The 22,296-nt window shown below is 44.5% G+C and overlaps 1 protein-coding gene across 1 annotated transcript in view; it reads right to left on the bottom strand.

Moving 5' to 3' along the window:
- Window positions 1-487: 487 nt before the first annotated feature.
- The window catches only part of ASS1 (argininosuccinate synthase 1), a 43,334-nt gene continuing 21,525 nt past the window's right edge, over window positions 488-22,296 (bottom strand). Inside the window, exons 10-15 of the mRNA XM_087944276.1 lie at window positions 18,673-18,757; window positions 17,799-17,863; window positions 15,058-15,189; window positions 6,194-6,350; window positions 1,714-1,779; window positions 488-738 (exon numbers count right to left, since the gene is read on the bottom strand). Of these exons, the coding sequence (XP_087800402.1) occupies window positions 687-738; window positions 1,714-1,779; window positions 6,194-6,350; window positions 15,058-15,189; window positions 17,799-17,863; window positions 18,673-18,757 (557 nt within the window). The 3' untranslated portion in view covers window positions 488-686. The remainder of the gene's footprint in view (window positions 739-1,713; window positions 1,780-6,193; window positions 6,351-15,057; window positions 15,190-17,798; window positions 17,864-18,672; window positions 18,758-22,296) is intronic.

Here is a 22,296-nt window from a genome sequence, read left to right as displayed (position 1 = left end):
CTTTTTATCCTCTTTACCTTGAATCATATTTTCAGCACTTAATCCACAGGGGAGGTCAAAAGCACTGCAGCAAAATATCAACAACCACGACAACAAAAATCGGATAAAAGGATTTGAAAAAAAAAATTTTAAAAAAAGAAACGCAGACCGGGAGAAACTCCACCAGACTTCATAGCAATTAAGCCAAAGACAAAGCAAGGCCTCCTAATGGTTGGTGATTAAATAGAAAATGCAATTTTCCCCCCTTTGCTAAGCTCTTACAGGTAGAAAAAAGGCTCCATTTGGGTGAAATCCAACCACGGCGGTATTGTGTATTTTTTTTTCTTTGCACACACACACACACACACACACAATTGCCAATTCTGAGCAAAATATAGGGTGTTCTTCAGGTGCCCCAGGAATTTAACAATGGGTGGCGGGTGAGAAGAGAAAACTGCCGCAAACCAAGTGAAGAACGGAGATTACAAAGGGTGCCACTCGTTAGAACTGTGAAACAATGACGGAAAGATTTTAATAATAAGGTCTTGGTTTTGTAGGAAGACGCTCCTGCTTTTCGGCATCTCTGGCAATTGAGAAGCGTAACAAAACACGGCTCGGGAAGGTGGATAACATTACCAGTTGTGGCCCGGATGGTGAGAGCGGGGATGAAATTAGCAGGATGAGCTTTTGGGGCCTCTTGATTGCCATTAATTCTGAGCCAGGCTGACCTTGTTGAAAAGGCGATGATATTCTTTCAGCCTGTATGTCAACCGAGGGGAGAGGGAGGGAGGGAGGGAGAGAAAAGAAAAGGAGAGAAATAGAATTATGAATTTACATGTAAACGGCAGGAAGATTTGAGGCAATTATGTGACGTTCAAATGACAATAAACACAAGGTGCATTTGTTAAGAGGGATTTTGTTCCTGTGTTGTTGTTTTTTTGTCTTTGACTCCCGGCTGCTAAACACACAATTGTTTTGTATCTGTCGGCCTTTTCTGCCTGTCTGTCCATCCGTCCGTCCATCCATTCTATATCTATCTGTTCATCCATTTATTCATCCATTCTCTATCAATCTATTCATTCTGCATATATCTATCTATCTATCTATCTATATCTATCTACCTACGTACTTATCTACTATATCTATCTATCTATCTATCTATCTATCATTATATATCTATCTATCTATCTATCTATCTATCTATCTATCTATCTATCAATGTATCTACTTACCTACCTACCTACCTATCTTCCATTCAATATTAACCCCATCTCTTTCTCTCTCTTTCTCATCAATCGTATGTCTATATATTCATTTATCTTTTTATCTATCCATCCAACTTATATGTATCTGTCAATCCATCTATTCTATATATGGTAAATATACCAATCAATCCAGCTATGTATCCATTCTATGGCTAGCAATCTGTCTGTCTGTCTATCTTCTATCTGTTCTATTTCTATCCATCCATCCATTCTGTGGCTAGCCATCAATCCATCTATCTCACTCTTTCTATCCTATCCTATCCTATCACTCCATCCACCCAACTATCCCTCCCTCCCTCCCTCTCTAATCTCTCTCCCTCTACTCTCCATCACATTAGCATCCAGGACAAAGAGATTGTCCAGGCTCTTCTTAAAGGCCTCCAGTGATGGAGCACCCACAATTTCTAGTGACAAGCTGTTCCACTGATTAATTAGCAGATGGGAGTCAGTGTTTAGAGCGAATACAAACCTAAGAGAATTGATGTTGATGAATCCAGTAGCATCCGAGGGCTCATAACTCCCTTGGACATCCATGCTGAATGAAAAAAAGAGAAAGGACCAGTCAGAACTGCAATGTCAGGTTTAGAAAGAGACCACGATTTAACTCCAGAGACCTCTGCGTAGTATCTTAAGCCAAGGTTAGGGCAGAAGTAGGAAAACCTCCATACATGCTAGAGTATGGTTAGTTCCCAATTGAGAATCACAGCTGAGAAAACAATTTCCACTGCTAAAGAAGGCAGTTGTTTAAGTAGCCTCCCCCCCCACTTTGTCACGGTTGTTAAGCAAGTCACTGCGATTGTTAAGTGAACCACACAATCATTAAGAGAATTCAGCTCCCGGCATCGAATTGGCTTGTTGGAAGCTAACCAGGATGGTTGCAAATTGTGGTCACGTAACCCAAGGATGCTACAACCATTGGGAACACATGCCAGCTACCACATGCCTGAATTTTGCTCGTGTGACCCCACGACACTGAGACCGTCATAAGTGTGAAGAAAGGTTTAAATCACGTTTTTCCCCCTGCAGTGCTGTTGTAGCTTTGAATGGTGGCTGAACTTAATGACTGTTAAGTCAAGGATTATCTGTCATTGGTTTGGCATAACATAACTCCCCCAGTCTGTTCTTGTCATTCTCCTGTTGGAATCTGATCCTGAGGGGGAGGTTGAGCAGCTGACAGGGAGTGGGAGTGTGGCTACAGTGGTTGTGGAGGAAACTGGGGAAGGGCACAGTTCGGCTGGGCATTCAGAGGAAGACCCAGGCCCACCCCCTTTTCATCCTAGGGCATGCAGGGAGGAATGGATAAGGGAGCAACGTGGGTTACAGGGGAAGAAAGGGCCTTGATCCCCGTCATGGATTGCAGCTGGGAGGACTGTTTAAAAGGGCAAACTGTGCATGGCAAAGTTTCTGGAAGCAAAGCGTGAATTATTTTGGTTTGTCAAGTCCTATCTGGGTGCTGGTGTCCTCCCAACTGTGTGTGTTTCATTATCTTTTGAAGTCTGCAATTCCTTATCCTGCCCTGTCTCGTTAATTGATGCAGCGTGGTTTGTGTTGGTTTTTATTTATAATTTATATGTACTTTGGGTTCAGACTGAATTTCTTTCCTTTAAATACTGTTCTTGGGAGAGTTTTTTCTCCAGTCAATGATAACTGGACATTGGGGGGGCCAAGTTGGAGGTATTAAAGGGACTTTACCTACTTTCGTGACTTTGTTGTTTTTGTACCACGCCCCTTTGGGTCATCACAGTTCTTAGCCTCCTTTGCCAGTTTGCAGAATTTGGCTTTAACCAGGTTTAGGGCTGACCTGGAAATTTTCTCCCAGCTTTGTGGAATCTGCCTGTCTCAATGACTTTGCTCGCCTGACCCTAGGATACCACAACCATCACAAAAATGAGTCGGATGCCAAGCCGTCCGAAATTAAATCACGTATCCGTGAGAATGCTGCAACAGTCGTAAGGATGAAAAATGGCCATAAGTCACTTTTTTTGATTTTTCAGGGCCGTTGCCACTTGGGACGGTCTCTGTCGTACATTGAGGACTACCTGAATTAGGCAAGGAAGTCTAAACATTCAGAAATTGGATTTGGAGATGGTCAACCCTGGACGGTCAACGCCTCCCTGCCAAGAAAGAGTCCCGATGCCTTGACAAAGCCGCCTGTGTTCCCCTCCCATCAAAGGCTCTCAACCTTCACCCGTGTAGAATTCACTCCTGGCACACAATCACCTAATTTAAAAGTGATGTCTTTCGACAACCTTTGACTTGAAAACGTTAGCCGCAGACAGGCCCCCTTTGTTGAGTGAAGCGACTGGCCCATTAATTATGGGGCAATAAAAACAGGCCGTATAATGTGCAATGCGCCCAAGGTCTCTTACAAGCATGTCACCTCTTTCTTTTCTCCTTCCTCTGATTTCACTCCCAAACTCTCCCCCCCCCCTCCCTGGTTCAATTCTCCCTCCCCCCCCCATTTTTCAAAGGACCAGAGCGCCAATGGGGTTGACTTGGCGAAAGAGAGGTTGTCTCCGACCCTTAGCTCCCTCCTGTAGCAGATGTCCACGTTCTATCTAACCAATTGGTGATCTCTAACGATGGGCACTTTTCAAAGAACGACAAGAGTTGGAAGGGATCTTGAAGGTCTTCTAGTCCAACCCCCTGCTCAAGTCAGCTGGATGACTTTGAGCCAATCACTAGAAGACGGAGAGTTCTAGTCCCACCTTAGGCATGAAAGCCGGCTAGTCCCACCTTAGGCATGAAAGCCAACTGGGTGATTTGGGGCCAATCACCAGGAGATGGTGAGTTCTAGTTTCACCTTAGGCATGAAAGCCAGCTGGGTGACTGTGAGCCAATCACTAGAAGATGGTGAGTTCTAGTTCCACCTTAAGCATGAAAGCCTAGCTGGGTGACTTTGAGCCAATCACTAGAGACGGAGAGTTCTAGTCCCACATTATGCATGAAAGCCGGCTAGTTCTACCTTAGGCATGAAAGCCAACTGGATGACTTTGGGCCAATCACCAGGAGATGGTGAGTTCTAGTTTCACCTTAGGCATGAAAGCCAACTGGGTAATTTTGGGCCAATCACCAGGAGATGGAGAGTTCTAGTCCCATCTTATGCATGAAAGCCGGCTAGTTCCACCTTGGGTATGAAAGTCAATTGGATGACTTTGGGCCAATCACCAGGAGACAGAGAGTTCTAGTTCCACCTTAGGCATGAAAGCCAACTGGGTGACTTTGGGCCAATCACCAAGAAACAGAGTCGCTGTTTGCAAACAGGAAGACGACCGAATAAACCCCTGCCTTGCAAAATTCGGAGGTGCCCTTCGCACAGCCAATGCTCACTGGTTAGGCTCAATTCAGCAAAGCATCCAGAACTCCCACATGCTAGTTCAACCCCAAATCGGATTGCAAACCAGATTCAACTTCTCATCCAGAAAGTAAATTCAAAATGAAACAGAACCGTCCTCCTTTCCTGCAAACTGCAACCCTCATTTTTTTGTTTTTTTAAAGGGGAGAAGAAGAAAAAATTAAAAAGAGAGAGACAGTTTACAATGACTTTACCTCCCCTGAAGGGCTATAGAAAAACCTCCGAGCTTTTATTTTTGCTCATCGGAGTGGTACTGACCTGCTCTGTAATTATGTTACTTTCTACCCACTGTGCTGAGACATTTTTCCCGTGTTACATCTCTTGTGGCAGCCGCTTCAGTTCCCGTGATGCCGTCACTCAAATGCTTTTCAACCCAACGATGTAGAAATCAGGAAGAAAAGAAAAATGGCTCGCGACACAGTGAGAATAAATGTCCCTGGTTTTTTTTTTTTTCCCCTCTCTCTCTCTCCCTTTTCCTTTGCACGCTTTCTTCCTTCTCCCCACCCTGTTCTCTCTCTCTCTCTCTCTTTTTAACGTTATTCATTTAATTTCGCTGCGTGAGAATGCAAACGATAATGAAAGGTTGAGATGGAATTATTAGAAACTGCTGATTTGAAGGGGGAGGAAAGTAAGATCCAGAGGAGAAAGGCATAATTTGACATTTACTCTGACTGATCTAAACTGATTTGGGTATATTTATGGTTTATAAAGCATTTCGAAGGATTGAAAGGGGAAAACGAAGAGACAGAAATAAGAAAGAGAAGCAGACAGGAGTGTGTGTGTGTGTGTGTGTGTGTGTGTGTATGTGTGTGTGTATATATATATATATATATATATATATATATATATATATATATATATATATATATATATATATATATATAGTATTCAGCTTTGTTCGGGTATTTTCCCATGTCATTATAGTTGTGCTTTTAAAGTTGTAGCAACGTTTCAGCAGAATTTCATCTGCCATCATCAGGCTTCTGTATTCTGTATTCAGCCTGAAAGCTTAATGATGAAAGCTTAATGATGAAAAATACTTTTCAACTTTAAACAAGACCTTTGCTTAATTGTGTGGGGGTTTTCTTTTCCATGCCCCTTAAAAATCAGTAAAGATGACAAAACGGAAGAAAAAGCCAAAGTTAAAAACAAAAAAACGTTGAGGTGAAAATTTTTCAGTTTTAAAATCTCGGGGGGATTTTAAACCACAGATGTGTAGAAATCTCAGGGCAACTTTTTAAAAAAATACTTCATTGTTCAACATAGATTTAAGCCATGGAAGTCTCTCTTTCACATGCCATGGTCCAATTCAACAGGGATTCTTGGATATCCTTAAAAGACAACTCTTAAGTTGCGTCCAGTGTAATTAGGGAGAAAAATAATTTTATTAGAAGGTTTTATCCTGCAGCGCAGATTTGGGTTAGGGTCAATTGAATTCAAGGAGGGCTGGGCTCTTTTGTGGCTGCACCACGATTCCACACTAATGGCACATTTAACGCCACCCTCCACTTCAGTTCAACTCCTACGGATGACTTGTTGACATAGAGTTCTCCAGAAGCGTTATCAATCTAGGAATTATACTTAAGGGACTTACCTTACGAGTTCCTCATTGTACAGGGATTGGCGCGATTCCCTTCCCAAAATGTAGACGTTACCCTTCAAGACAGAGAGCTGGACTTTTCCTTCCACTAGGTCTTGGGAATGGTCGATGCAATGGCGGATGAATTCGCCCTCGGGACTGAACCAGAAGCCTACCATAAAGACAAAGATTGCTCTGAGCAGTAGCTTGAGGTTTCAGAAGGCCAGTCTTCATTAGCTGTAGGACTCCAACTCAAACAGAGAGCACACAATCCTTTACAGGTAGTCCTTGACTTACAGCCATTTGTTTAATGGCGATTCCAAGTTCACCAGGGCACTGAAAAGGACCAAAACAGCCTCCTTAGGGTCACATGATGGTGACTTGGGGGCTTGGCAACCACCTTGCATTTATGATGGTTGCAGGATCCTGATCTCCCCTGATCTTTCCAGCCAGAGTCCAACCTGTACAATCAATGAGGGGAGCTGGATTCACTTAATGATGGCAGGTGAAAAAGGACGTAAAGTCGGGTCTGGTCACGTGACAACTTGCTTAACCGTCACATCTCTGGACTGCCCCTGAAATTCCAGTCTTGATTGTCAGTCCAGGACTATCTGTAGGTAGCTACTCAACAGTTAAGTCCTGTCCTCCAGAGTCTAAAGTAGTGGGTTCAAATTACAAGGGGAAATTTGGATTCACTTAAGAACCATGCAATATGCTTCTGCCATGATTCGCTTAATAACCATGGCAAAAACGGTCGTAAAAGTGGGTGCAACTCACTTTAGCGCCCACTTTGCTTAGTGACAGAAACACCGGTCGCAATTCTGGCCGTATGTTGAGGACTACCTGCACAAGGTTCCAAGGGGGAAAAAGAAATCAAAACTACCAGTCCTATACATGTAAATCTCTGACTTGCCATCACTCGTTTAGTGACCGTTCAAAGTTACAACGGCACTGAAAAAAAGAGATCATTTTTCACACTCACGATCATTGGAACAACCCCATCGTCACTTCATTTACATTCCGATGCTTGCCAACTGACTCATATTTATGACGATTTCAGCGTCCTGGGAGTCATGTGGTCCCCTTTTGATGACCTTCTGCCCAGCGAAGCCCAATGGTGGAAGCCAGATTCACTTAGCAACGGGGCCAAAAGAGAGCGTAAAAACAGGGGGCAAAAGCTCCCCGAACCACTGTCTCGCTCAGCATTGGTCTCCACCGTGGCCATAATTTGAGGCCCGCATGCAGCTCTTCCGTTCTATTGGTCCTCTTTCCCAGGACCTCATCTCAAGGCTGCCACCCCTCCAAAGCCAGGAGCATTATTATAACCATCGTTATTATTACACATGTAACATTACCAAAGGCCATCTGGAGGGGACCATGTGAGACCCAGGTGGCCCAAGAGCAAACGAGACCCTTTCAGGTGAGCCTCACCTGGATTATTAGAAAGATTACACGATGCAAAGGTAGAACAGGATGGCCATTTCTAATCCCCAGGAGGAAGAAGAGGAACGGAGAGGTATGTGTGTGAGAAGCCAGCCCTTTCAAAGGAGAGCTAGGAGCACGCAGGGGCCCCTCCGTCCCCTCCCCATTCTTCCCCCAGTAATTAAGAAGCTAAATTAGAAACAGTGGCACTTTTCTGCTTCCAACTGGCCTTCCTCTTGTTTGGTTCCTCTAAGGTAGGCACGAGCCCCTATCACCCTGGGACATCTGTACCCATATGGTGGGGAACCTCCCCTTCCTCTCTGGGTCCCTTTCAGTTCTCAAGTAACCTTGCCCCCCCTCGCCCATTCAATAAACCCCCCCCATGATCTCAATTTCCACCGAACCACATAGGCCAAGCTTTGTTGCTTCGGCTGTGAGAGGACAATGGAGGTCAGATACCCTACTACGCCAATCCTCGATCCTCCTCGGGTTTCATCCTTGTTCTTGGGAGATCTGGAGGATGGATAAGCCAGGGACTTAATTGCTTCCTCTAGAGGGAAGGGGTCTTCCCATCCTCGGGGCCAAGGAACCCGTTAGGAATCTTGAAAGCCTCTTGTGGAAGCTGTCACCAAGGTACTTCGACTTCTACGGTGGGTTTTTTTTTTAACACGAAGCCAAGTGGATACACCAAGTTTTGAAGGCATCGCACGTCAAGCAAGAAACCCATCATAAGTTGTCATGCTTTAGAAAGCCAGTTTGGTCCAACCAAAATGGGAAGACCAGGAGTACTGGCTGGGGAACTCTGGGAGTTGAAGTCCACCAGTCCAAAATTGGACACCCTTGATTTGGAACGTGTGATTAGCTTGAATGGGATGGAACAGAAACTGTATTTCTCACCGTTAGGAATCGGCGTTGGCCATCACAAGGATGGGAAGTTGAAATCCATCTGGATGGGGTTCTACCAAAGCCTTCCAGATCTTAATCCCGACTCTTCGACCCTTGAATCTGTAATTCTGTATATTCTGCTGCTTACGTTGGGTTCATTTGGGATGGAAATGTGTCTGTTTTGCATTTCCTACCCAATTTTTTTTGGCACAAAAAAAAGAGAGTAGAACTTGTTTTTCCATTCAGAGAAGGGACCCTGCCTTGGCTAAGTCCAATATTTATGGAGATGTTTGCAAATGGGTGTCTCGGAATTGTCAAATGACCCATTTGTTAAGGAGCAGTTGAGATCTACTTTGCTTCCATTTTCCTATTTGCCCTCTTCGAAATGTTCTCTCTAGTCAACGGGATCCAACTCATGCTAGACTGATTTTGTAGATGGTGACTGAAGCAAAGTGATTATATGCACCAGGATGGAAGAATAATGAAATAGCCACAGTGGAGGGCTGGACTGTGAAAATGTCAAATTTGCAGAAATGGCAAAACTGACGTGCTTGGTGTGAAGAAAAAAAACACACACACACACACACACACACAAACTTTTCTGAAAGATTAACTGGGGACTTTTTGCTGAAAGTAGAGCGACCAGAAATTGTGGCTGGTGGACCCAAAGATGAAGAAAGAGGTGGATGAAATGAGGGGATGAAAAGACTTGGGTATCATCTAAGAGGGAGGAAGATTGTAATTATCTGTTAAAAAGAAAGTCAGACGTTTCTTTTCATTTTTTCCCCTTTCTTCCTCCCTTCTTTCCTTCCTCCCTGATCTATACTTCCTCTCACTTTCCCTGATCCATCCATCCATCCTCTCTCCCTCCTTCCTTTCTTCCCTGATTCCTTTCTTCCTTTCCTCCTCTCTTCCTCCCTCTTTACCTTCCTCCCTTTTTCTTTTCTTTTCCTTCATTCCTTCCCCCCTCCTTCCCTCTTATCTTTCTTTCTTCCCTTCCCTTCCTCTTCTCTCTCTTCCTTCCCTTCCTTCCTTGCTTTTTCCCTCCTTCCTTTATTCCATCTCTTTCCTTCTTTCCCTTCCTTCCTTGCTTTCTTTCTCCCTCCTTTTTCCCCGCCTTCCTCCCTCTTTCAATTTGTCTTTGGGGGGGGGGGGAAGGAAACTCCTAACAAACTACACCTTTCATGGGGGTGGGTGGGAAATTAGCCAATCGGATACTCTTTTTCTCTCTGCCTCCATTCCCCCCCCCCCCCCGCCTCTGCCTTAATGACCCTCCCTGCTTTGCAACGATAACCCGGCGCCCCTCCTTGGAATAGACAAGCGGGTGGCCACACCTGGTGTAAACCTGGTGCAGAGTGGGGGCCCCCCCCGAACAAAACCAGGGAGCTGCCTTCCCCACCCACCGCGGGGTTGGAGGAGTCCTTGCAGGGGTACAAGGGAAATGACAGCTGCTAATTGCCTTAAATCCAGAGACTAGTTACAGTAATTAGGTGTTTAAGGAAGACAGGGATACAAAAACTTCGTCTCCAGCAGGCTACCTCTGCTGAGTGGAACTCTCCTGTCATCGGCAATATTGTTATTCGGCTTTTTGGTTGTTGGTGGTGGTGTTGTTTTGAGGAAGGGCCCTTTTTGTTTTGTCTCTTTTGCACGCTGTTCCTTCCAACGGCACCCCTGCAGCTCGCCTGTCGCGTTACAGACAGTCGATTTCGGGAAGAGAGGTGGCTAAAAAGGCATTTGACTCAAGATCTGCCTGGCTTCAACGCAGCCATTTTAAGGAAGAGACGTTTCCCCGCGATGTTCCTTCCAACCGAATACCTCTTGCTCGCCTGGCCGGCGGCCTGGCTGGGCAGCAAGAGGAAGGGAAGAGCAGGAAGAGAATAAAAATAGAAGGGCAACGAAGGAGACATGCGCGAGCCAGGCTGCCAGGTTCTCTTTCCATTGAAGGAATAACTTTGGGATAGATTCCTGAGCAAATAGGTGGCCAAGAGACATGGGTCTAGGCTGAACATAGAATAATAGGGTTGCAAGGGAGCTTGGAGGTCTTCTAGTCCAAACCCCTGCTCCAGCAGGAGACCCTATACCAGTGGTCATCAACCAGGGGGCTGGGGACCACTGGTGGTCCGTGAAAAATTTTGGTGGTCCGCAGAGAAATGTCACCCCCAAAGCAATTAATCCAGGCTGCGTGGAAACTCAAGGCTCGCGTCGCTTGCATTGCAAACAATACGAGGTAGTGAGGGGAGAAAGGACGGAGGGGGGGAACTTGCCCCACTTGCCCCATGCGCCTGGCCTGGCCACCGGGCTGCTTCTTTCTGCTTCTTTCTTCTGCTTTTGGCTGCACGCAAGGAAAGCAGCCAAAGTCTCCCTTTCTCTCCCCCGAAACTCCGCCAGAAATGAGTCTTTGGGACTCTGCAAGGCCTCCTGCTCCAAGAGGCTGCGCCGGCAAAGGCTCATTTTTGGTGGAGTTTGGGGGAGAGAAAGAAAGACTTCTGCTGCTTCTGCTGCTTTCTTTGCACGAAGCCAAAAGTCTCTCTCTCTGTGTCTCTCTGTCTCTCTGTCTCTCTCTCTGAGAAATGAGCTGGAGACGGTATCCTGTGATCCCAAATAAAGAACGATTGGTAGGAAAAGGGGGTGGTGAATTTTCCTGCAGACTTTTGGGGGGATTTTCCCAGGGTCTCTGGTGCACGGGATTTAAAATGCTGAGTTTGGTGGTCCCTGAGGTCCAAAAGGTTGGTGACCCCTGCCCTATACCATTCCAAACAAAATCACTGTCCTGTCTCTTCTTAAAAGCCTCCAGTGTTGGAGCAGCCCCAACTTCTGGTGGCAAGGAGTTCCACTGATTCATTGTTCTCACTGTCAAGAAATTCCTTCTTCTTAGGTTGCTTCTCTCCTTGATGCATTTCCATCCTTTGCTTCTTCCCCATGGTCATGTGATCAAAATTCAGATGCCTGGCAACTGACTCGTATTTACAACGGTTGCAGTGTTGCCACTTTCTGACAAGTGTTCGAACGGTTGACAGTTGTGCTGCTAACTTAACAACGGCAGCAATTCACTTCACAACTGTGCCACAGAAGGTTGTAAAACGGGGCAAAACTCACTTAACAAGCATCTCACTTAAGAACAGAAATTTCGGGCTCAGTTGTGGACATAAGTTGAGGATTATCCATAAAGGCTTGAATAAACCTTCTAATCTATACCACAACCTAACGGAGAGCCCTGATTCCTTGTGTCTGACAATATTCTAGCTCAGTGTTAGCATTTATAATATGCTTTTTTTTTAAAAAAAAGGAAAGGAAAGGCCATTTGGTTGTTTTGGGGGTCCGATTGGGAAAAGAACCCGAAATCCTATTTAAAACGGGCCTCCTTTCCCAATCTCTTTGCAATAAGATCTTCCTCGTTGCTGTTTTCTTCCAACGCACCTCTAGTTTTTGTTCTCTCTCTTTTTTTTTTTCCAGTTTCCCAACTGGCCACAAACCAGGAATGGCTCACCTGCTGACCACACACCTGCTTGAAAAGGCCAGGGTTAACAACCTCCTTGGCACTTGTATTTCAAAACACAAGCCAGGATTTCATTTACCATTTTCATGCATTGCCGCTCACAAAATCACTCCAGTCTTTCAGCCCAAGATAAATTGCACAGTGCCTCAGTGTGGGCTGACTCTACATAGCAAATTCCCGTTGGAAAGAAACCTAAGAGGGGATAATTAACAGCTACGCACTGGCCCCCAAATGGGTGGAGTGGATGCTTAAACCCCCTCACAGCTAGACAATCTGGTTTCTGAATTCTCCTCTCCAAAGTATTTCCAGAGCACAGCACATGACAACGTGTTGGAAACACAATTAAAGGTGTGCCCTTTTTTTAAAAAAAGTTTTGCTTAGTTGTTCAGTTGTACTTTGTTTCTTTGTTACATTTTTCAATAAAGGAGAAGGTTTGTAGCTTAAGGTTGTAAGCTTGGCTGTTTTCTTGCAGACATTTCATAACCCAACTAGGGAACATCATCAGTGTTGGAAGGGAGTGGGGTTTGCAGGGAGAAAAGGAGGGGGGGGGAGGAGGAAAGAAGAAGGAGGAGGAGGAGGAGGAGGAGGAGGAGGGAGGAGGAGGGAGGAGGAGGAGGAGGAGGAGGAGGAGGAGGAGGAGGAAGAGGAAGAGGAGGAAGGAGGAGGGGGAGGAGGAAGAGGAGGAAGAGGAGGAGGAGGAGGAGGAGAAGAAGAAGAAGAAGAAGAAGAAGAAGAAGAAGAAGAAGAAGAAGAAGAAGAAGAAGAAGAAGAAGAAGAAGAAGAAGAAGAAGAAGAAGAAACAACAACAACAACAACAACAACAACCTGTGGTTTCATTTCATTATTTCATTTCATTATTTAAACTAGGTAACATCATCAGTGCTACTACAAGCACTGATCATGTCACCTAGTTAGATAATGAAATATCTGCCAGAAAACCACCAAGCTCAAAGACCACCACGGACTTCTCATTTTGGTTCCTTTTCTCAAGGGTTTCCTTTTTGCCTTTTTCCTGCTCCACCAGGAAAACATATATAATATGTTTTAATATATAATAATATATTAAAATATTAATCTTAATATGATTTAATAGTAAAACTATTCAAACTGACTTTCCCCCTCTAAATAAGTTTTCCAAAGATAAAATTATTTATGTTCCTTTTTCCAAAGTAGATAAGCTTTTGTGCAATGGTTATGCATGCTTATATTGTTTTTTTAGGCTGCATTGGGTATATTTTTCCAGAACCTGTAAGGAATTAAAGCAGGTATGGAAATAATTTTAAAGGGGGGAAAAATCTGCCTAACAAACTAGTTCTACTTTATGGAGTGAGAAGTGCTGGAGAAAAAGAGAATTTCAGCACCCCGGAGAGCTCCCGCAAAGGTAGAAATGGCCCCAGTTCAATCAACTCAGATCTATTTTGCTAGCAACCTTCTGGAAGAAATTAAAAAAAAAAAGTCACATTATTAAAACACCCTCCACTCCTCTTAAGCCAACATCCATCCAGATGTGGCTCCAATCCAACTGCCTGTATCTCTCTCTTCTGCAAATGCTCTCTAGCACAGCTGGCCATTCAGCACCATGTCATCCTTCCGGGCAGACAACCAGGGCAAACCAATTTGGTATTGCCGTCAAGGAAAATTCGTAAAACCATCCATGAACTTCCCGGGAGTCTAGCTTAGCGTAAAGGTATGCCTTAACGTGCCAAAGAGGCCTAAGGACTATCCCCTTGGACTGTAAAATAAGTGGTGGGCAGTGGCTACCCTTCCCAAGCTTATAAAACCCACAGAACAGAGCATCCAAAGTTGACACTGTTTGTCAGGAAGGCAATCGGAGAGAGCTTGCAATCATGTTGGTCTTTGCCCATATGGTCAGAACATCAGAATAACAGAGTTGGAAGGGGACTTGGAGGTCTTCTAGTCCAGCCCCTAGCTCAAGCAGGAGATCCTATACCATTCCAGACAGATTGTTGTCCAGTCTCTTCTTGAAAACCTCCAGCGACGGAGCACCCACTCTGCCTGTCAAAGGTTCTGTTAATGTAGCACTACAATAAAGCATTTGTTTATCTGGTTGTATTTCCTATCTGGTCAACACGATAAGAAAATTAAATTGGCAGTCAGGCGGAAGGGCTGTAGACTAAGCAGTGGGCAGATAAAAGGCAGCTGAGCCCCAAGAAGGAAAAGGGATGTGGCAAACACATCAGAAGAACCCTCCCTAGTTTCCTGGGCTGTATAGGTGAGTGGGGAGAGAGATAATTTCAGCCTTACAAGATTCTGTTACTATAACCTTACAATAGTCAGGATTTTGGCACTTAACCCCATTTAAATCATGAGTCTCAAGCCAAACTTCCAAAGGATTTATTGGGTGTAGCCGACTCTGCCTGGGTGTAGCTGACTCTGAGGCACATAATTCATTGTCACTCTTGACCCAGGTTTTCCCCCACCCCCTGGGTGTATCATAATTCATATTCTCCAATGGGACACATCCATAGCCAAGAGTCATCGATCAGGCTCTCCAGTTAGAATTTTGCGTGGCAGAAAGTTCGGTCACCTAGTTACAATTTTTGAAAACATTTAGGGAATGCAAGCTGCCCACTGCTCCCCCTCTCTTTCTGTTGGCAACTCTGAAAAGACCATAGCATTATTTTATGAGTTGACAAAAGATAGAATTAGCTTCTGGTCTGAACTACAAGTAGTCCTCAACTTACAACCACAACTGAGCCCGTAATTGAGTTAAGTGAGTTTTGCCCCAGTTTTACAACAGTTGTTCAGTGAAATGACTGCAGTTGTTAAGTGACTACATGGTTGTTAAGTGAAACCGGCTTCCCCATGGGCATGGCTGGTCAGAAGGTCGTCAAAGGGGATCAACTGACCCCTGGGATGTTGCGACCGTCATAAATATGAGTCACTTGCCAAATGTCCGGATTTTGACCGCACGATCAGTGCAAAAAACGGTCCTAAGTCCCTTTTTCAGGGCTGTTGTAACTTCGAATGGTTACTACAATGGAACTGTTGTACATAGAGGATTGCCTGGACCACGTCAGGGACGGCGGTAGGCCGACCCGAAGTCGTTACGTACCGTTGTACACCAGCTCGCCGAACTTTGTGGCCAATATTCGCTTGACGTTCCGCACTTCCCGGTCGGTGGTGAAGTTCTCGAGGTCTAAGTGAGCATGGTAGAGGATGGTTCCCGCCGGAGTCTCATAGATACCTAGCCATTTCATCCGATGGAGGGTTGTTGTGGGGCGGGGGAGGACGAGAGAAAGCCAGAGGGGAGAGAGAGGAGAAAAGAGAGAGTGAGGAGGCCTAAACTGTCATGAAATGACACAAAATAATGATCTGGTTGACAGAAGGAAACGGCGTCTCTGGCTCTATTCAGTCTCAGCTTGCCATAAAACGCGACTGTCATTACAATCCCGCTGGGGCCGAGACAGTCCACTCCGCACCTCGCGGAGAAAATTTCTAGATTCCTCTTTGGGAAGAAATGCTCCGACTAGGCGAAATGACAGGGTTGAGGAAGGCGATTTCCCACCGATGGTCGCCCACCAATCTGGGCCTGAAAACCTATAATTAAACAACCACGCAGGGCAGAATCATGGGAGTCTCAGGATGGGGGGGGTGGGGTGGAAGAAAGAAATCCCCTCTCGTCTTTCTCTCTCCCCCCCACCCAACTCTTCCAACAAACAAGAAAAAGCAGCAAGAATGGGGAACAAAAAAAACCCAGCCGAATCGCTAAAGGAACGGTTGCGAGTCAAGGACAAGCTGCCTTTAACTACGTGGGGGGGGGGGTGTTTATTTTGTCCGATCGCCTTCTCGTCCTAGGCTAAATAAATCAATACCCAAAATGGGATTGCGTGACAGCTGGGAGGAGGGGGGGGGGAAGGTGCATCCTTCAGAACTTTGAATCCGGGTTATTACGGCTACCTTTCTGGGTGATTGGTCATAACTTCAAACGGTCGCTAAGCGAGGACTACCTGTATTCTCTGCCACCCTCCAATAGCAGTGAGAAACCTCAGAGGGGAATTTTTAAAGAAACTGAGCAGAGTGGCAAGATTTGCACTGCCAGAAAAAATATTAATATAAATATAAATATCTATATCTATATCTATTTAATATCTATATCTATCTCTCTATATCTCTATCTATCTGTGTATCTATCTATCTATATCTATCTATGTATCTATCTATCTATCTATATTTCTCTATCTATCTTATATCTATATCTATCTATATCTCTATTTATGTATCTATCTATATCTATATCTATCTATATCTATATCTATCTACCTATCTATATCTATCTATCTATCTATCTATCTATCTATCTATCTATCTATCTATCTATCTAATCTATTTCTCTATCTTATATCTATATCTATCTATATCTCTATTTATGTATCTTATATCTATATCTATCTATCTATCTATCCATCTCTCTCTTTCTCTATCATCTATCTATCTATCTATCTATCTATCTATATCTATCTTATCTATCTATCTAATCTATCTTGTCTGTCTGTCTATCTTTATCTATCTATCTATCTATCTATCTATCTATCTATCTATCTATCTATCTATCTATCTATCTATCTACACCTCTGGGGATGTTAAAGCTAATTTAGACTGATAAAAAGCTGATGTTTTAGCGTCAACTCGGTGTCTAAGCATTCCTTCAGCTTTTCTTCTTCTTTATGCATCTCCAACTCCCACCCTCACTCCCTACCAGTAATTTTACTCAGAAAAAATTAATGAAAATACAAGATGCCTCTTTTCCCATCTTCCTCCCACTCCAAAATATTTTTGCTCGATCGGTGACAGGAAGCCCAAAGCTGCAAAGATGGCAGTTTGAAAGCCAAAGTAATATTTTGGAGAGATATATATTTTAAAACTCCCAGACAGTCAAAGTGCAAATCACAGCCTGAGGAAAGAAGCAAATGATAGATGGCCTTCCTGTGTTACTATGCAAAAGACAGAAAGATCTCTTCAAAAGTGTCACTCTGCCACTTGCCGTGTCAACTGCATTTCTGGGTGTTTATAGAGAAAAAAAGACAGCGGTGTCAAGAGGCAAAGCTCAGTATACTTCAATCAGGCTGTAATTGCCGCCAGGAAAGATTGAAGAGAGAGGGAGAGAAAGAAGTAGATGGGGAATGGAAATATTCAGTGCCAGACAATGATGGCTACTTAAAATTTTCTAATTGGTAATTGGTCCGCTTAAGTTGCAGAGATCTTGGCACTTCCGTGGTCCAGTTTTGAATATGAGCCATCAAATTTAAAGACAGCCTGTTTTCCAGTCAGAGAATATTATTGGTTGGTTAAGGTTCTCATGATCCTATTAAATCCACTTAGAAGGTTGTAGGAACCCAAACTACGTGGCTAATCTATAGTTAATGTACCCTACACAACAAGAACAAGAGATTGATTGATGAAGCCAAATCGATCGGAGGGTTTCCAACAGTGGTGGGATTAAAAAAATTTTTACTACCAGTTCTGTGGGCATGGCTTGGTGGGCATGACTGTATAAATCTCCCGTCAGAGGTGATATTTGCCGGTTCTCCCAACTATTCAAAATTTCCACTACCGGTTCTCCAGAACTGGTCAGAACCTGCTGAATACCCACCTCTGGTTTCCAAGCTGGACAACTTTAAAATTTGTGCACGTCAACTCCCAGAATTCCCCAGCCAGCCTTCTAGAAAGAATACCTGGGAGCTGAAGTCCACAAGTCTCAAAGTTGCCAAGTACGGAGACCTTTGCAATAGTTACATATTATGTAAAAATACAGCATTACAGCCACTGGAAATGTCCGTAAAAGAAAGCAATTACCTCTTGATTTCATCCCAATAAACCGATTCTCCACAATGTCGATACGCCCAACACCATGCTTGCCACTGAAGGGAAAAAGTAAACAAGAGGTGTTGGTTATATGTATGTATGTAGTATGTATGTATGTATGTATGTATGTATGTATGTATGTATGTATGTATGTATATATTTAGATATATTGGGACCTGCATAACAAGTGAGCAACATTCATGAGCCAAAACTCAAAAGGATGAGATTGTCTTCTCCAGGCAGCTAGCCATTCTTGGAAGGCGTGGACTACAACTCCCAAAATTCCTCTGCCAGCTGTCACATAACCATGGCTGAGCCTTCTGGGAACTAGTGAAGGTTTCTGACCATTGAGCTATCACCTCTTACTGGAAGGTTACAATAAAAGTCTTGCAAGGACCAAAGCATATCTCTTCTGCTTTGCTTCACTTTCCAAGGAACTAGGGAGAAACCCTCGCTGAGATGCTTTCTCCACCTCCATTCCTTCCATGACAAACTGTTGCCCCGGCTGTCCCTCTTCCTCTTCTTGTCTCACAGGGATATCCCCCACAGACCATGGCAAAATGTTAACCTTGTTTTGCAAAGCTTCTTCTCCGGCAACATTGAATTGTTAACTAGGGCATACAGCTCGTCCGCCTGGAACCCACACGGTATATCGGACATTAACACGATTGAGTGGGTTGAGAGGTATTTCTCCAGAAGAGTCCTCCACTCCTCCACTCACCGTAGAATTCCCGATGCCTCCAGGCTCAAAATTTTGGGCCTGGACAAACGGGAACCGCGCCGCCTGCGGTCCAATCTCAGCCTAGTCCACAAAAATCAGCCTAGCTAAATGTTGCTCAAATCTACGGGAGGGGGAAATGCTTACGCAATTTCATTCAGGTAAATGAAGAGTTCCAGGGACGTATGGTAAACAACCCCATCCTTCATATTGGTGACTTTCACGGGGACACCTGCCAGGACAGGAAGAGAAAAAAAAAAACTAGATTATTCTGGGATCCTGGGTACTCTGAATTTGGCTGTTTGCTTGCAGACGTTTCATGACCCAGCTAGGTAACATCATCAATGCTAGTGAGTGTGCCTTGCTCCCTGTTTATATACACTAGCTGTGGGTTGTTTTCTTGCAGATGTTTCATGATCCAACTAACTAATGTCATGGGTTTGCTCTCTGTTTATATATACAGTAGCTTGCCCTTCCACATAGGACCCATACAGTTATAGGGGGTTTGCTCCCTATATAAACAGAGAGCAAAGCAAACCCCGTTCTCTTCTAGCACTGATGATGTTACCTAGTTAGCTAATGAAACATCTGCAAGAAAACCATTAAGCCCAAAGAGCACCAGGGATCCCCACACTTCGACCCTAAGCTGCAGATGTAGCGCTTGCAAACCTACATTAGCATGGCCCAAATTAGCATGTCAGTAAGGCAGGCATCCCAGCCCCTCTTGAAAACCTCCCTCCGAAGCTGTTAAATAGATGTGACAGATATGAACTCCAAACAAATTCTCACAAAACTGTGGCTAAGGAATTTGCTCCAAAGGCATTTCAGTAGATTTGGGGGTACATAGGGGAGAGTCAGGGAGACAGAGAGAGAGAGAAAGGGGAAAAGAGAGAGAGAGAGAGAGAGGAAGAGAGAGAAAGAGAGAGAAAGAAAGAAAAAGAGGGGGAGAGAGAGAAAGAAAAAGAGAGAGAGAGAGAAAGTGGGGAGGGAGACAGAGAAAGAAAAAAGAGACAGAGAGAGAGAAAGGGAGAGAGAGGGGGAGAGAAAGAAAAGAGAAGAGAGAGAAAGTGGGGAGGGAGACAGAGAAAGAAAAAGAGAGAGAGAGAGAGAAAGGGAGAGAGAGAAAGAGAGAGAGAAAGAGAAAAGGGGGTGGAGAAAGAGACAGACAGAGAGAAAGAAAGAAAGAAAGAAAGAAAGAAAGAAAGAAAGAAAGAAAGAAAGAAAGAAAGAAAGAAAAGAAAGAAAGAAAGAAAGAAAGAAAGAAAGAGAGAGAGAGAGAGAGAGAGAGAAAAGGAAGAAGAGAGAGAAAGAAAGAAAAAGGGAGAAAGAGCAAAAGAAAGAAAGAAACAGAGAGAAAGAGAGAGAGAAAGAAAAAAAAGAGAGAGAGACCTCGTACATTATGAAACTGGATAAATCTCCAGAGAAAAAAGAGCTTTTTGGGGGGGGGAATGCCCCAATATCCCCCACCTCACTTCCATCTACCACCAATCCTTCTCACACACCCTAGTATCGCTGCCTTTTTTTTTTTTTAAGATTGGGGGGTAAGAAAGAGAGAGATAGAAACAGCAGCAAAGGCTCCGGCTAATTAAATTTCATGCTTGATCATTGTTTGGCGAAGGGGCACCTTCTGTTCCACCAGTCGAGGAGGCCCTGGGTCGGCTGAAAAGGGGAGGAGGAGGAGGAAAAGGGGGTGTCCTCTCTCCCTCTCCACCCCCTCCTCCCCGGACCTGCCACCCACAGCCCCTGTAATGGCTTTGGCGGACAAATCTTATCTATGTTCCCGGTTATTCGCCTGCCAGGGCTGAATGGGGCCGTCTCCCTGGTCCCATTGTAACTTGGGGATGAGGGATGGCTCCATGAATTAATTATCACACCTTTCTTTCTCGGTGACAAGCAGGGTGGTGGGTGGGAAAAGAGGGGTGCCCCCCCCCACGGGACGGTGGCTGCCAAAAAAAAAAGAAAGAAAGACACGCCCCCGCCTCCTTTTTCCCCCCTTCCCAAGCAGGGTGAAATGAGCAATAAATGTATATGGAAACAAGGCATGGGTAGATGCCTCGATGGGCAGCTGGGTGTGTGTGTGTGGTGTGTGTGTGTGTAGAAACACCACAAAAGCCGAAGGGGAAGAGAGCCCTTTGCGGCTAATCTGTCTTCCATCTGCCCTCCTTATTTCCATAGAGGGCTTTACTTGAGGCTAATCGGCCCTCAATAGCTGCTTTTCTAGTCCTCATGACAAATCCCGCTGCGTCTTGAGGAGGGGGAGAGAAAAAAAATACCCCCTCCTCCCTTCAAAACCCCAAAACTGGGAAGGGGGTTTAAATTTAACTTTGCAAAGAAGGAAAAGAGGGAGGGAGGGAGGGAGAGGAAAAGTGGGCTACCAGGCGTGAGAGTTTATCAATTTGGTTGTAAATGACGATTAAATAGAAGTGTCCCGCGACAGTAATGAGCCTTAAATCTCATTTGGATGGATTGGGGTCTGGGGGTGGGGAGAAGGCGAACCTCCTTAGCTCATCTGCTTGGCTTGTGTGGAATTGCCAGCTTTCCTGGGGCCGTTTGACGCAGGCCGGCCCGGGCGGAGGAGAACGGGGCATTGTGTGCCAAAGCTGCTTATCCCTTTGAGAAGAGTTAATAATTAGATTAGGACTTCAAATAAATTAACTAAGAGAGGAGGTGGAGTGAGAATGGAAGCGCAGGCTAAAAGAGAGAAAGAGAAGCGGGAGGAAAGGCTTTGTGGATACAAACTTCTTAAGCCACCTTGGCGTCGTAAAAGGTGCCCAAATCTCGGTTTGTGTAGTGTGCTAAAACAACACACGCCCAGAAAATAATGTAATTTAGCACTTAATGTAATTTAGCCTCTGCTAGGTCCGTAAGGGATCGGATCGCATGCCGACCAAGTTATACGTCTTTGGTTCTCTAAATACCCTCCGTCAACAATTCCACCAACCTCCCTGAGTTATCCTAGCCTGGAGGGAAATGAAGACTCGGGCTTTCGCCTTCAGTCCATTTATTTCTGACTTTATTGAGTTTGAAAGTACTAGATGGGGATGCATCGAGCAAACATTCTCGGGGATGAACAGGTGGGTTTTGAAGGCAGCAGAAGTGTGATCGAGCTGGGATTTTGTTATCTATTCATTTGGGGTTTTGTTATTTATTGAATTTGTTGTATATTACAGGTATAAGGTAAAGGTAAAGGTTCCCCTTGCGCATACATACTAGTTTCCTGCTCTAGAGGGGGTTATACAGGTGTGTGTATCTTCCAGTTATACAGGTGTGTGTATATATATATATATATATATAAAATATACATATAAATATATAATGTAATATATATGTACAGGTATATATTACAGGTATTACAGGACCATAATTGAGCCTAAACATTTCTGTGAGATGGTTGTTAAGTGAGTTTTGTCCCATTTCTTGCCACGGTCGTTAAGTGAATCAATGTTGTGGTCAAGTTAGTAACCCTGTTGTTAAATGAATCTGGCTTCTCCATTGACTTTGTTCGTCAGAAGGTCGCCAAAGGGAGATCTCGTGACCCCCGGGACGCTGCGGCCGTCATAAATACGAGTTGGCTGCCAACTGGCTGAATTTTGATCACATGACTATTGTCAACGGTCGCAAGTGTGAAAAATGGCCATAAGTCACTTTCTTCGGTGCCGTTGTAACTTCAAATGGTCACTAAGTAGTTGTAGGTCAAAGACTACCTGTAAAGTATTCTAATTGGAACAGCTACCTTCACTGGGGTCCATGACCAACATTAACTGATAGACT

The sequence above is a fragment of the Notechis scutatus genome, chromosome 15 (assembly GCF_049901735.1).
Source record: "Notechis scutatus isolate UNSWTSFEM ecotype Mainland chromosome 15, rNotScu1.2, whole genome shotgun sequence".
In the NCBI taxonomy this organism is placed as follows: Eukaryota; Metazoa; Chordata; class Lepidosauria; order Squamata; family Elapidae; genus Notechis; species Notechis scutatus.
The sequence above is the reverse complement of the archived record's forward strand: the minus strand, read 5'-3'. Positions and strand labels throughout refer to the sequence as shown.